We start from the raw sequence: 11,785 nt of genomic DNA, 5'->3' as shown, positions 1-11,785 counted from the left end.
CATCCAGCTTTACATCTTTTTTTCTTTTCAGATAGAAATAACTTGGCGAACTACGCCACTTTTTCCACAATGAAGAGTAATAGTCTCTCATTGAGGTCGGGACTTTCCCGGGGAAAAAGTCCGTTTCGAAAATGAGAGCCATTAGTTGCGCGCGTTATTTGCAAGTTTCTTTTGAACGTGTGAAAAATCACAATGAGAGATCAAGTCTTCGAGCCTGCGCAGGGTGTAGTCAATCATTCACCGAGCATTTAGTTTGCCCGTAAAATGCTCGAATCTGATTTTTGCGGTGAAATCCAGGAATTCCATTCACTTTTTTTTGCAAGCTCCGCGCAACGACACTTGTCAAAGTGCGTGTAAGCAGGTTCATTCACACGGGTGCAACAGGAGACGAAATGGGCCGTCAGCAATTCTTCCTGACGCCGTTCGCGAAGCACGACTCGATTTATCAAATCCTGAGTTAGTCGTTGTCGATGTAATCCAGTGTGAACATCGAAGCCCAGTATTCGTGGGACATAGTTTGAACATCTCACGACAGTAAGTGGCTCGAAAATATAACTCCCGTGTCGCACATTCGAAATTAAGATAAACTTTAACTAAGTACGAATTTATTTATAATTTTATTTTTTATTTTATTAGTGCGTCTCTTGGGTAAGTCAGAAAAGCTACATGTCGATAAAAGTCCGTCTCCACAGATGGTTGACGTTCCGATTAGCCCACAATGTTGCGTTGTATTGACAGATTCGAAAAATACAGGTAAATTTGCAATTTAATCTATATACCTGATAATATTTATAAACGAAGTTTTTTAAAATAAAGATCGTTGATGTCTTGTTTGGTACTTTTATATTGATAATAAAAATAATAAAAACTAATGAGAGAGAGATACATGATTACATCCGCTTTAAAACTTAATGAGTTCTCATTACTGTTCTCATATGCTACATTATCGTAAATATTATTTTATTACGTATCCATAATATTCCGAAATATTAATGTTGATCACAATTTTAGGTAAAATTACCGAAAAATGTAAATCGGACAGCCAAAGCCATCCGAACTGTTTCAAGCGGTACAACTCTACTCTTCTGATCGGAACAATTACCATCCTATTGTTTCTCAGCCTGCTGAGAGTTTTGTTATATTTTATAATGATCAAGCACGATTGTAATTCAAATATAACAGGTTGGTACGCACACGTCACATACTGCAAAAAATTGCGCATTTTCATCATCGAAAAATCTGCATTTGACGCGATATAGCCGTCGCAATCGCCAACTTCCAGTCGATATCCTCGAAGAATCATCTCTTCCGCCTTGATTCTTTCAGTCGACATCCAACCGGAATCACATGAGGAACGGGTCATCAGGCTGAGCTATCCTCTCGGCGAAAGATCATTGTCGGGGCTAGAAACGGAGGGAATGATCGATGAAGACTCATCTTTTAACGATCAGCTGCTGCGCGCGAGTCAGATAACGCGATCTGCGAACGACGATGCGTTTCCGACAATAAATGAGCCAGGCGTCGCGACGCGTTCCAAGCGCACGATACCTCGCAAGAGGAGAGAATGCAAATTAAACGAGGAACACTGTAAGACGCTATTAAAATCGATGAAGAGCTATTTCGAGGCGCTCAGCGAAACGCGTTCCGGCAAAGGCACGTACACGTACGAAGATATCGTGAAATGTATTCAGTGCAAGAATCTGGTGGCGGACGTCACGAACGAGATCAGCAAGGAGACCATGTCACGACCACACGATCGATACTACCCGTATGGGTACGTCAAACAAAATCACTCGAGCGATTTAGACATGCCTATCGTGAAATTGCTGGACGACGAGAAGCTCGATAGCAGTACCAAGTGCACGGATGATCAGACGGAAACATCAAAGATGCAACCGATGAAAACGGGCTTTACTAAGGATATATCGCAGAGTACGGTAGAAATATCATTGAGCAGCATCAGCAGTGAAACTACTACTATATCAATTACCACACCAGATCGTGTGAGTCCCTGGGCAAGTCCGCAAGTTAACATAAACGTCACTGGAATTGCTAACGTTTCGAGAACCAACATCAGCGATACACAGTCGACCAACAATTCAATCGCGTCCAAGTACTCGCAGAAGGTGAAAATTCAAAAGACTCCTTCGATCGAGAGCGTTTTTACCAAGTCGAACGTCGATGTAACAGCTGAAAGTAAAAGTGCCACGGACAGTGCTCAGTTGCAGTTCATCACGACGGAGTCCAGCTCTAGCACGCAGAATAGCATTATTAGGAAAGACAATGCAATATCCGAGAATACCATGGTCGTGACAGAATTAAGTGAAACGAAGACACGGAACCACGACGTTGCGAATCAGATCGCGATTACGGAAAACGTGACGAGTGTGTCGGAAGGATACGACGTGACTGGAATCACCGGCGACACGGTGCATCCTTCGACGCATCCTTCGCTCGAGGGACACCCGGAAGTTCAGCTGGCCGCTCCGGCGAATGGTACGTGGTCAGAAAGAACGCAGGCAGCAATAAAAATAATTAAATCTCGACATGGTAGCGCGAACATGTTTTTCTATGTACATTGTCATATCTGCAAGGGTGCTTGTGTAAATTGAGCAACTTTCTCTCACATTTTTAGTCATTTTATTTTCGTTACTTTTTATTATGAAGCTTGTAGAAAAATATTTTTACTGTAATATAATTTATTACCGCTTGCACAATTTTGAAAATTAATAATCTCAAATATCTATAGCTCTCTGACAATGCAAAATATTTTGTATGACTTTAAATAAAATGTGAGAGGAAGTGTATTTAATGTAGTTTGTAATTTAGCTAGAATTATTATTTTAGAGGATTATTCAATAACAGCTCTCGCAGTACCTTTTCGTAAATTATAAAATTTAAATAAATTTTCTAAAATAAATGGCAAAAACAATGATCATATAAAATGCTTTTAAAAAGTAAAAAATTTACAGGCGCAAGATCGATGGATGGCTATTATCCTATCAATAATGCCATATTGCTCAATCATCTTCAGACGACAAAGAAGAATAAAAATAATCAGCAAGCAATCGCGGAGAACACGAAATCCTTTCAGGAGCTGCAGCTGACCCCCACGTGGACGACACATCCCGTTTGCTTCTTCGGTTATCCCGGTCAGCTTTCTAACAAACCATTGCCTGCAGGATTTACGCCTTATATGCCACCGTTTGTACCTTCCGCTCAAGATCAAGGATTTCCGTCACAAACTTCGTTCCGTCATACCGCTCCACAACCGAATTACATGCAAGTACAGGCACAAACGGTGCAGTTTTTGCCAAGGAACGATGCTAGAAATCGGATGCAAACGCAGCCGATAGCACAAGGCGTTGGTCCCACGGGTCCTGCTATGTTGAACGCACCGATTTTTCCAATGAATCAACAGCCAATTTCTACGCCTCAGCACTCGCCGGAAATGTTCCAGCAATCAGGCACAGACGTACCGTACTTCTGCACTAACATGCCGATACCGACTTACAACTTTCCACTGATTCCTAGCACGTCGCATTCTAGTCGCTCCTCCAATGTCGACGAAGCTGAACCTGCCGATTCAAGAAATAATTCACGAAAACACATTACGCCGACATTGACGCCGAAGGACAATTCTTCCCCACAGCATAATTATTATCCTTGGAGTAAGCGAAACTTTATGAATTTTATAGATTTTCGAGATTTTTCTCTGTTATTGTAAAATAATATTCTAATTTATCATTTTCTGTTTTTTTTGCGTATACCATCAATAACTGATGAATTTTGTTTGAAATTTGGCCTATCTTTTAAGATCGAGGCGTGTAAACTAAAATAAGTATTTTTAACAAATTATTATTGCGTTTCAGAGTATTTTATGCCCACCGGCTGCCCTGAGGATTATCGACAATGTAACGATCAGTTCTGCATCCCACAATTAAAATGGTGCGACGGTCATGTCGATTGCGCCGATGCCAGTGATGAAACACAATGCTCATGCAATGATCGAATATGGCAAAATCGACTTTGCGATGGCTATCCTGATTGTCCCGATGGAGAGGATGAGCTCAACTGTTTTGGTAAATTACGTTTTCACCTTTTAACTGTTACATCAATTGCGTATTTTGCATAAATAAATGAGAATGAGGTTCAGTCTGCTCAATTATTGGAATTTATTTAGAAACGTATTTATAACATATTAATTTATAATCGTAAAATATTATTAATTAATAATAATATATTGATTAATAATATTTTATATATTAATAATGAAAATATTTGGTTAATGTTATGATACGTAATTTAATTTTTAATAAAGCATATAATTTAATAAGAAAAAGTTATAGTAGTATGCTAGAACAGAAATCTAATTGACCAACTGAGCATTATAATTCCTTTCACTTAAACGTGGTTTCGATTACAGTTGGAAAAGAAAATTAAAAATTAATGAAAAGATATAATATTTAGCACAAACATGTTATTACAATTGTTACAAGTTATAAATATAACATTTTTTGTTTTAAATACTCCATTAATATCCACCAGATGACGCTAAATACTGGTTACATTTATATAAAAGCTGTTTTACCCACAAGATTTTCTCCACAGAAGTGCTTTATATGAGATACAATCACTACCACATACACACTTACCACCACAAGTTTCTTCTTATAGCAAAAGTCTTAGACTGAATAAAAATGATCAATCAAATTTTAGATGCGGAAATTAATTAATGGAAATTACATGCAATTATTTAATTTTTAGATTGTCCGGCAGATTTCTTTAATTGTGACGACTGGAGAAGACCCGATAATTGCGTGCCGCTAAAGCAACGTTGTGACGGGATTGAACAATGTTTGAACGGAAAGGACGAGCATGATTGCAATATACTCTCGTCCATCAAAATATCCGAAAATGATGTACTCATTAAATCATATTGTATTTTTATGTAATATCTATCACTTTAAAGCGAATATAATCTCCAATTGTAATAATAAAACATTAATCTTTGCTGTTCGTTTTCAGCACAGTTATTTCATTTGTATTAGTTATTATATATAAATTATTATAATATTGTTCTCTTTTTTTGTAGATTTTCGCAGTTGGTTATGCAGAAGGATTCCTACATAAAAATATAGAAGGACGATGGTACCCAGTTTGCTCGAACACATCTTACTGGGCGGTCGATGCTTGCATGTCGGAAATCGGCCAACCGTTAACGTGCGTTATTAGTACTCACAATATTTCTTAAATTAAAAAAAAATTATATTAGTTTTTAAATATATCTGCTTCAGCGTACATCAATTATACATTTACCAAACTGAAAAAGATCTGCTGGCGCTACGATCAAATTTCCACAAATGATCATCACGTTAACATAATTATTTTCTCAGGATGCCGCCGCAAATGAGTTTTGTTCAGGTGCCCACGGATGTATTCCAAGATTCCTACGTAGCGGAATTTAACGGTCAGATAAAGATAGTGTCATGTTCAGGAATGGCGGTGTTTGTTAAGTGTCCGCAGTTATCTTGCGGTACTAGAAGTCAAGATATCTCCATCGCTTCCAACGAGAATGGAAACCCTTATACATATAGGAAACGCTCGGGAAGACAAAACACGCAGTTCCATAAAGTCTATCAGGAAACGTTGGACCTATTGAAACAGAGTCGCGCGATGTCCGACGAGGATCAAGACAACGACGATGCTTTGATCGGATCACCGCGAGTAGTCGGCGGCCGCATGAGTCAGCCCAAATCTTGGCCCTTCCTGGTCGCGATCTACAAGGATGGGTTGTTCCATTGCGGTGGTGTGATTCTTAATGAGTTATACATACTCACTGCGGGTCACTGCATGACTGAGTAAGAAATCGCTTTTGAAGAAAACTCGAGCTTTACAACATGTGATAAAAATATTATAAGATATTTTACGCATGGATAAATCGCTTCTGATTAAAAATTTGTTTGCTAATAACTTTCAGATACGAGAAACATTATTACGAAGTAGAAGCTGGCGTGCTCAGGCGATACTCATTTTCACCGATGGTTCAGTTGAGGAAGGCGATGTTTGTGATTGTTCATCCTAATTACGATATCACGTTATTCCATAACGATGTCGCACTGATCGTGTTGGATAAACCTCTCTTATTTAATCGATGGGTCCGTCCAATTTGCTTGCCGACAGTTAACACGGCGGGTCCTGAATGGGAACAAGGTCCAACACCGCAGTCCATATGCGTTGCTGTCGGATGGGGAGCCGTAAGAGAATTCGGACCAGATCGTAAGATAAACGATATTAAAATATTTTATGAATAATTAAAATGATGAGTTTATTTAAAGCGCAGTCAATTGTATTCTTTATTGAATTTGATGTACTTTAAAAAATTACATTTCTTGTATTCTATATAAAATTTTTAAAGAAGATACAAAATATAAAATAAAATTTTACTTCAGCGGATCATTTGCAAGAAGTGGCAGTACCGATCTTATCGTCGTGCAAGCATTTGGCCGATCAGATTAACAGTACGATTTGCGCGGGATACGTTGAAGGTGGCCACGATGCTTGTCAGGGTGATAGCGGCGGTCCTCTATTGTGCAGGTAACAACCGGCAGACAAATGCATAAAAAACTACATTTCTAAACATTTTTCCTGCACAGAAATCCGCAATTGGAATCGCAGTGGTACGTGGCAGGTATAATCAGCCATGGAGACGGATGCGGACGTCCAAACGAACCCGGAGTTTACACAAAAGTGAGCTACTTTGTGAATTGGATCCAGGAAGTATTTGAATTAAGTGAGTTTTAAAAAAATATATGAATATATAATTTTATGACATAAAAAGTGGCCGTAAAATTGACATAGAATTTCGTACTTATTGATTTCACTATCAAAACTATTGTATTTTGCAGGAAAATCGGCATCTTTGTACTCCTACGCGCATCTGCAATCTTTGAACAAATGTACAGGATTCAGTTGTCTGTCAGGTTCACAAAGATGCTTATCGATAACTAAACATTGCGACGGAATCGTCGACTGCATGCACGGGGAAGACGAAATTAATTGCCTACAAATAAGTGGATACTATAGATCGAATACCAATAACGAGACTGCAGTATTAAACTTTAAAACAAAAGTGACGGACGAAACACCTAACAATTATATGAAAAATCGTAAGTTTTGCACAATATTCTAATAATTCTTCAAATTCTTGTTATTTTATAGTAAATAAGATGCACTATTTGTAATATACATCTAACGAAAAATCTTATATTATAGATTTGAGGAATTTTAAAGAAACGTCCACTATGACTACGTTGTACGATATGATAGAAATGCTGGACGACGACGAGAACTCAAGTATCACGACCAGCGACGTGACGTTTAAATCGACAACCGACAGCATTAGATTAACGTTCACGTGCAAGAGGCGAGTTGTTAGAAATGTCGCAATTCGCTGTACTGTCTGCGTTATCAGCGATGAGCTGAATCTTGATGAGGAAGTCAATGCTGGTCTCATTTACAGGTTAATTCAGACTATAACGATTGATAAGAGATGTGACCGGCACTTGGACTGCGAGGATGGTAGCGACGAAGAGGACTGTACGTGCAGAGACTACCTATTAAACACGCTACCATCAGCGATCTGTGACGGATATTTGGACTGCAAGGACGAAACTGATGAGAAGGATTGCGGTATTCTAACGAACGTAATTCTGCCGTCTGACTTCCATTCATGGTGACAAGGCAATCTATTTTATTTTAGGTACGTGCAAAGGTAAATTCCACTGCAAGAGCAGCAGAAAATGCATCCCGATGGCGAAGAGATGCGACGCTAACTACGATTGCTTTCTAAAGGAGGACGAGACCGATTGCCGTAAGTAATCTAACGACAGTTGCTTAAAAGGGTGACGGTGATTGACGTCATTTTCTATTTCAGTTGCATTGACTGACGGAGAATATGTGGATCTAGACAGCGATAATCGGACATTTTTACGCCAGGAAGGTTTCCTCAGTAGACGTTACGGCGAAGGTTGGCGTATACAGTGTCTTCAACCGGAGATATTGGAGAACGATACCATCAAGTCGACAGTCGGGGAAAACGTTTGCGTGTACCTTGGATTCGCGTATGTATTTTATTTTTAAATGTTCAATGAATCGAGACGAGACTTATCATTAAAATGCACATGATGTTCCAGATGTTTGCGATTTAATTATGCTATCTGATAATACTCCTATTTATTATATAATATTTTTGATATTAATAGAATTTTTAATCCGGTTTTATTATCAGATATCTAAATAAAATGTCACAATTGTAAAATATGTAACATTACATATAGAAATCTACAGTCGGTGGAGAAGGTTGTTTTGACCAATGCAATGCTGGAAACGAGGTCCTGGCAGTGGAGGAACAACACGATAGGCTACAGACCATCGCCGAGTCACGTCGCAGGGAACGAAGAAGTCGAGACGTGCGGGACGCTATGGATACGTTGCAGACCGGTTTTGAGCAGCAGCGCCGACACGCACCTGGTCGTCGATCCGAGAACCGGAAGTTACAACTACCTGTGGCCGTGGATGGCCGCCATCTTCGTCGACGGTCGTTACCACTGCTCGGCCGTGCTCCTGGAACCAGACTGGCTTCTGTCAAGCGCGAGTTGCACGGATGACATAAAGTGAGTGAAGCCTGCCTTATCTGTTTTATCTTAAAAAAAAGTGTTCTTTAGATTCGTTAACGATTCATTAATTCATAGTATTAATTAATTCATAAATCTTAACGGATCATGAAAATAAAATTCAATAAATTGTTTCACGGTTCTCGAGTCTGTTTCTAATCGCATATCGGTGAGGAGATGTAAATACGAAATATAAATTTCAGATTATCAGTGAATTACACGACTGCTCTGCTTGGCCGAAGCCGCTCGTATCTCTACGTCGATGGACCTCATCAACAGATATCAGTCATCAATGAGATCAGGAATGTGAGCAAATCAAATCTCTCATTGTTCCACTTGAAGACCGCAGTGAACTTCACTCGTTACATACAGCCGTTGTTTTTAGAAAAGAAGTTTGTATTTAAATCACTTGCTTCTTATCACATAATTATAAAAATTTTCTTCTTTTACATGGAGATTTGTTGAATTTTTGCAGAATTTATCCGCCAGCGGAAAGCAATTTCTGCGTGGCTGTCGCTACGAACAAGCAACACGTGACGCACTCGATCATCCTACAACCGGTTCTTGCAAATTGTGACAAGTGTTCTCGCTGTTTTACTGAATCTAGACATTTCACATGTCCGGTGAGTAAATTCATAACATCCAATTATAATGAAATTCTTTATATTGCTTTGCGTGAAACGTTCTTTACATTCAGACTTTAACTTTATTCCGAATTTTGTTTAGATCAATGGAACTTCGTCGGATTGGAGTGGAACAGTGTTCTGCCACAACGAGCATGGATGGTACCCGGCAGCTGCGTTCCAGGAGGAAGCCCTGTGCAGCTCTGGAAAACCGCGAAACTGGACGAGCATCGATTACATCCATGCTTATCTCACGCAAGCTTTAGGTGAACTCTTTTACAGATATCTTAAGATGGTATTAAAACCAAACGCTAGTTTACGTCAGTTGTATATTTTGTCCGATTTCCGTTCATAAATGATTCAATCTTCCGAATAATGGAATCATTACAGAGGAGAAACTGTATCCGACACCTGAGCCAACGTGTAACGGTGTCCGATGCAACATCGGACAATGCATCCCTTGGAGTCGAGTTTGCGACGGGATGACGGAGTGCCGAGACGGTGCGGATGAAGCGATCGAAACATGTAGCAATAAACACAAAATGCGTAGCAAGAAAATCGCTGATGGTAAATAATTTTGCAATTTTCTATTGTATTGTTGCAACACCTACGCTTCTCTTCCTAAATAAGATATATTGTATTCAACTGTGCCAATTGAAATTCTCTGAGAATATTGATTAGTTAAGAGTTAGTAATTATTGATTAATTAAGTATTCTTCTTTATTCACTACCGATGTGAATTAATTTTCCATTTTGCTTGGATACAAGAATAATATGCATCTTTATCCATAGAATGTACGGTATCGCAGTTGAGATGCGAGAGCGGCGAATGCGTCTCGAAAAGCAGCTTTTGTGATGGTAAAGTGGATTGTTCAGACGGAACGGACGAACCTGTAATGTGTACTTGTGCGGAATATCTAAGACTAACTGCACCAAAACGCTTGTGCGACGGTGTATGGCATTGTCTCGACAAAAGCGATGAGTCACCGGAAGAATGTAACTGCACGGAGACCAGTTTCAAATGCAACGCGTAAGAATATTGATTGATTTCTGATATTCCTTCCTTACGCTTTTACTTTAATATTTTAAGAAATATTGCAAGAAACATTATATTGAAATAATTTATAATTATTTAATTGTATATGCAGGAAAGAGAACAATTCTACCTGCTTACCGCAAGATTTCGTGTGCGATGGCAACAACGACTGTCCAGATGGCGAAGACGAGAAGGAATGCATAAAAGTGAAGGAGTCTGCGAATGACAAGTGAGATTTATCAGAATATGCCGCGTCTTCTTCTTACTGATAACATGAAATCCTCTAAACTCCTTAGAAAATAAAGATGATTACACGATTATGATTTTGCTTTTCAGCCCTGGTACTGGAGAAGTAATGCAGCGATCTTATGGTGTATGGCATTCCCATTGTTTCTCAGCACCGGTGACAAAAACGGAGGAAGCGAGAACTATATGCCAAACAATTGGTTACACAGACGGAAGCATTCTTCATGATAATCGAACTGTGAGTGAGCCGCTTATTCCATTCCGCGATGATTTCTACATGGTTCGAATAAATCGGGCTTTGTGGGTAACCATGCGCACCGATAAGCCGCTTATAAATTTGATTCGACCAAAGGAAGTCTGTCATCGTCTCTTTGTTAGTTGCTCTTAAATCGCATTGTATTAAAGTAATCTCATTAAAATAATCTCATTTCTGCATTTCTGTTCACGATACGATAGATAGATTTACAAAAATATTTTTATATCGAATACTAACGAAACGTCATTAAATTTTGATTTTATTATTAAGGGATTAATTTATTTGGTTTATAATGCACGAGCAAAATAAATTAATCGTATTACAATTGATTATTTTTTTAAATCGATTGAACAGATTCATTGTACTTGTTCATTTGTACGTTTGTAAAATATCGAATAAATTTAACATATCTATGTAAAGTTTTCTCTGTAGATTATAATATTTCTTCGCAGATTATATAATAATTTAATTATAATCATTTACTTATCTCAATTATCAGATAATGATAAAAATTATAATAAAAAATTAGGAAAATATCAATGTCTTTGCATTTTAACCCTTTTCTCTTAAAACTTATATTTTTATTTAAGACTATTTTTCCCAGAATAGGAAATGATATTCTTGAAATGCAAAGATATAATATATCTGTATTAAGAAATAAAATAAAATAAAATATTTGAGATAAAAATATATACTCTTACAATATATGTTGTTTGGTAGGAGAGAACCAGACAGAAAGTGGAATTTGCACTTTCGAGGAATGCAATTGCGGTCATTGAATTTTCTAACCTGGCTATATGATCAGTATACGCGTATACGTGTGTCACGTACGAGATAGCGCGAATTAGTCACTCTGGGAATGTGAATGGGCACCGTTTTCCGTCGTTCCAAGGCATTCGTAGGCAACTTGCCAGGAGGAGCCAGGGGCGCAGTCGTTTGCCTTCAACGG

The 11,785-nt window shown here is 38.5% G+C and overlaps 1 protein-coding gene across 1 annotated transcript; it reads left to right on the top strand.

Moving 5' to 3' along the window:
* Positions 1–664: 664 nt before the first annotated feature.
* LOC105283615 (serine protease nudel) lies at positions 665–11,517 on the top strand. Its single transcript, XM_026968725.1, has 22 exons — positions 665–1,182; positions 1,327–2,496; positions 2,973–3,671; positions 3,873–4,082; positions 4,768–4,922; positions 5,096–5,223; positions 5,397–5,861; positions 5,981–6,279; positions 6,453–6,597; positions 6,657–6,793; positions 6,909–7,169; positions 7,276–7,692; positions 7,763–7,873; positions 7,937–8,123; positions 8,340–8,675; positions 8,879–9,067; positions 9,151–9,298; positions 9,402–9,564; positions 9,689–9,865; positions 10,091–10,328; positions 10,447–10,563; positions 10,671–11,517. The coding sequence occupies exons 1-22, from the start codon at positions 993–995 to the stop codon at positions 10,966–10,968; spliced, it is 6,240 nt and encodes a 2,079-aa protein (XP_026824526.1). The 5' UTR covers positions 665–992; the 3' UTR covers positions 10,969–11,517.
* Positions 11,518–11,785: the final 268 nt, after the last annotated feature.

This window comes from Ooceraea biroi, chromosome 4 (genome assembly GCF_003672135.1).
Source record: "Ooceraea biroi isolate clonal line C1 chromosome 4, Obir_v5.4, whole genome shotgun sequence".
Lineage (NCBI taxonomy): Eukaryota > Metazoa > Arthropoda > Insecta > Hymenoptera > Formicidae > Ooceraea > Ooceraea biroi.
This window is presented reverse-complemented; position numbering and strand designations above follow the sequence as displayed.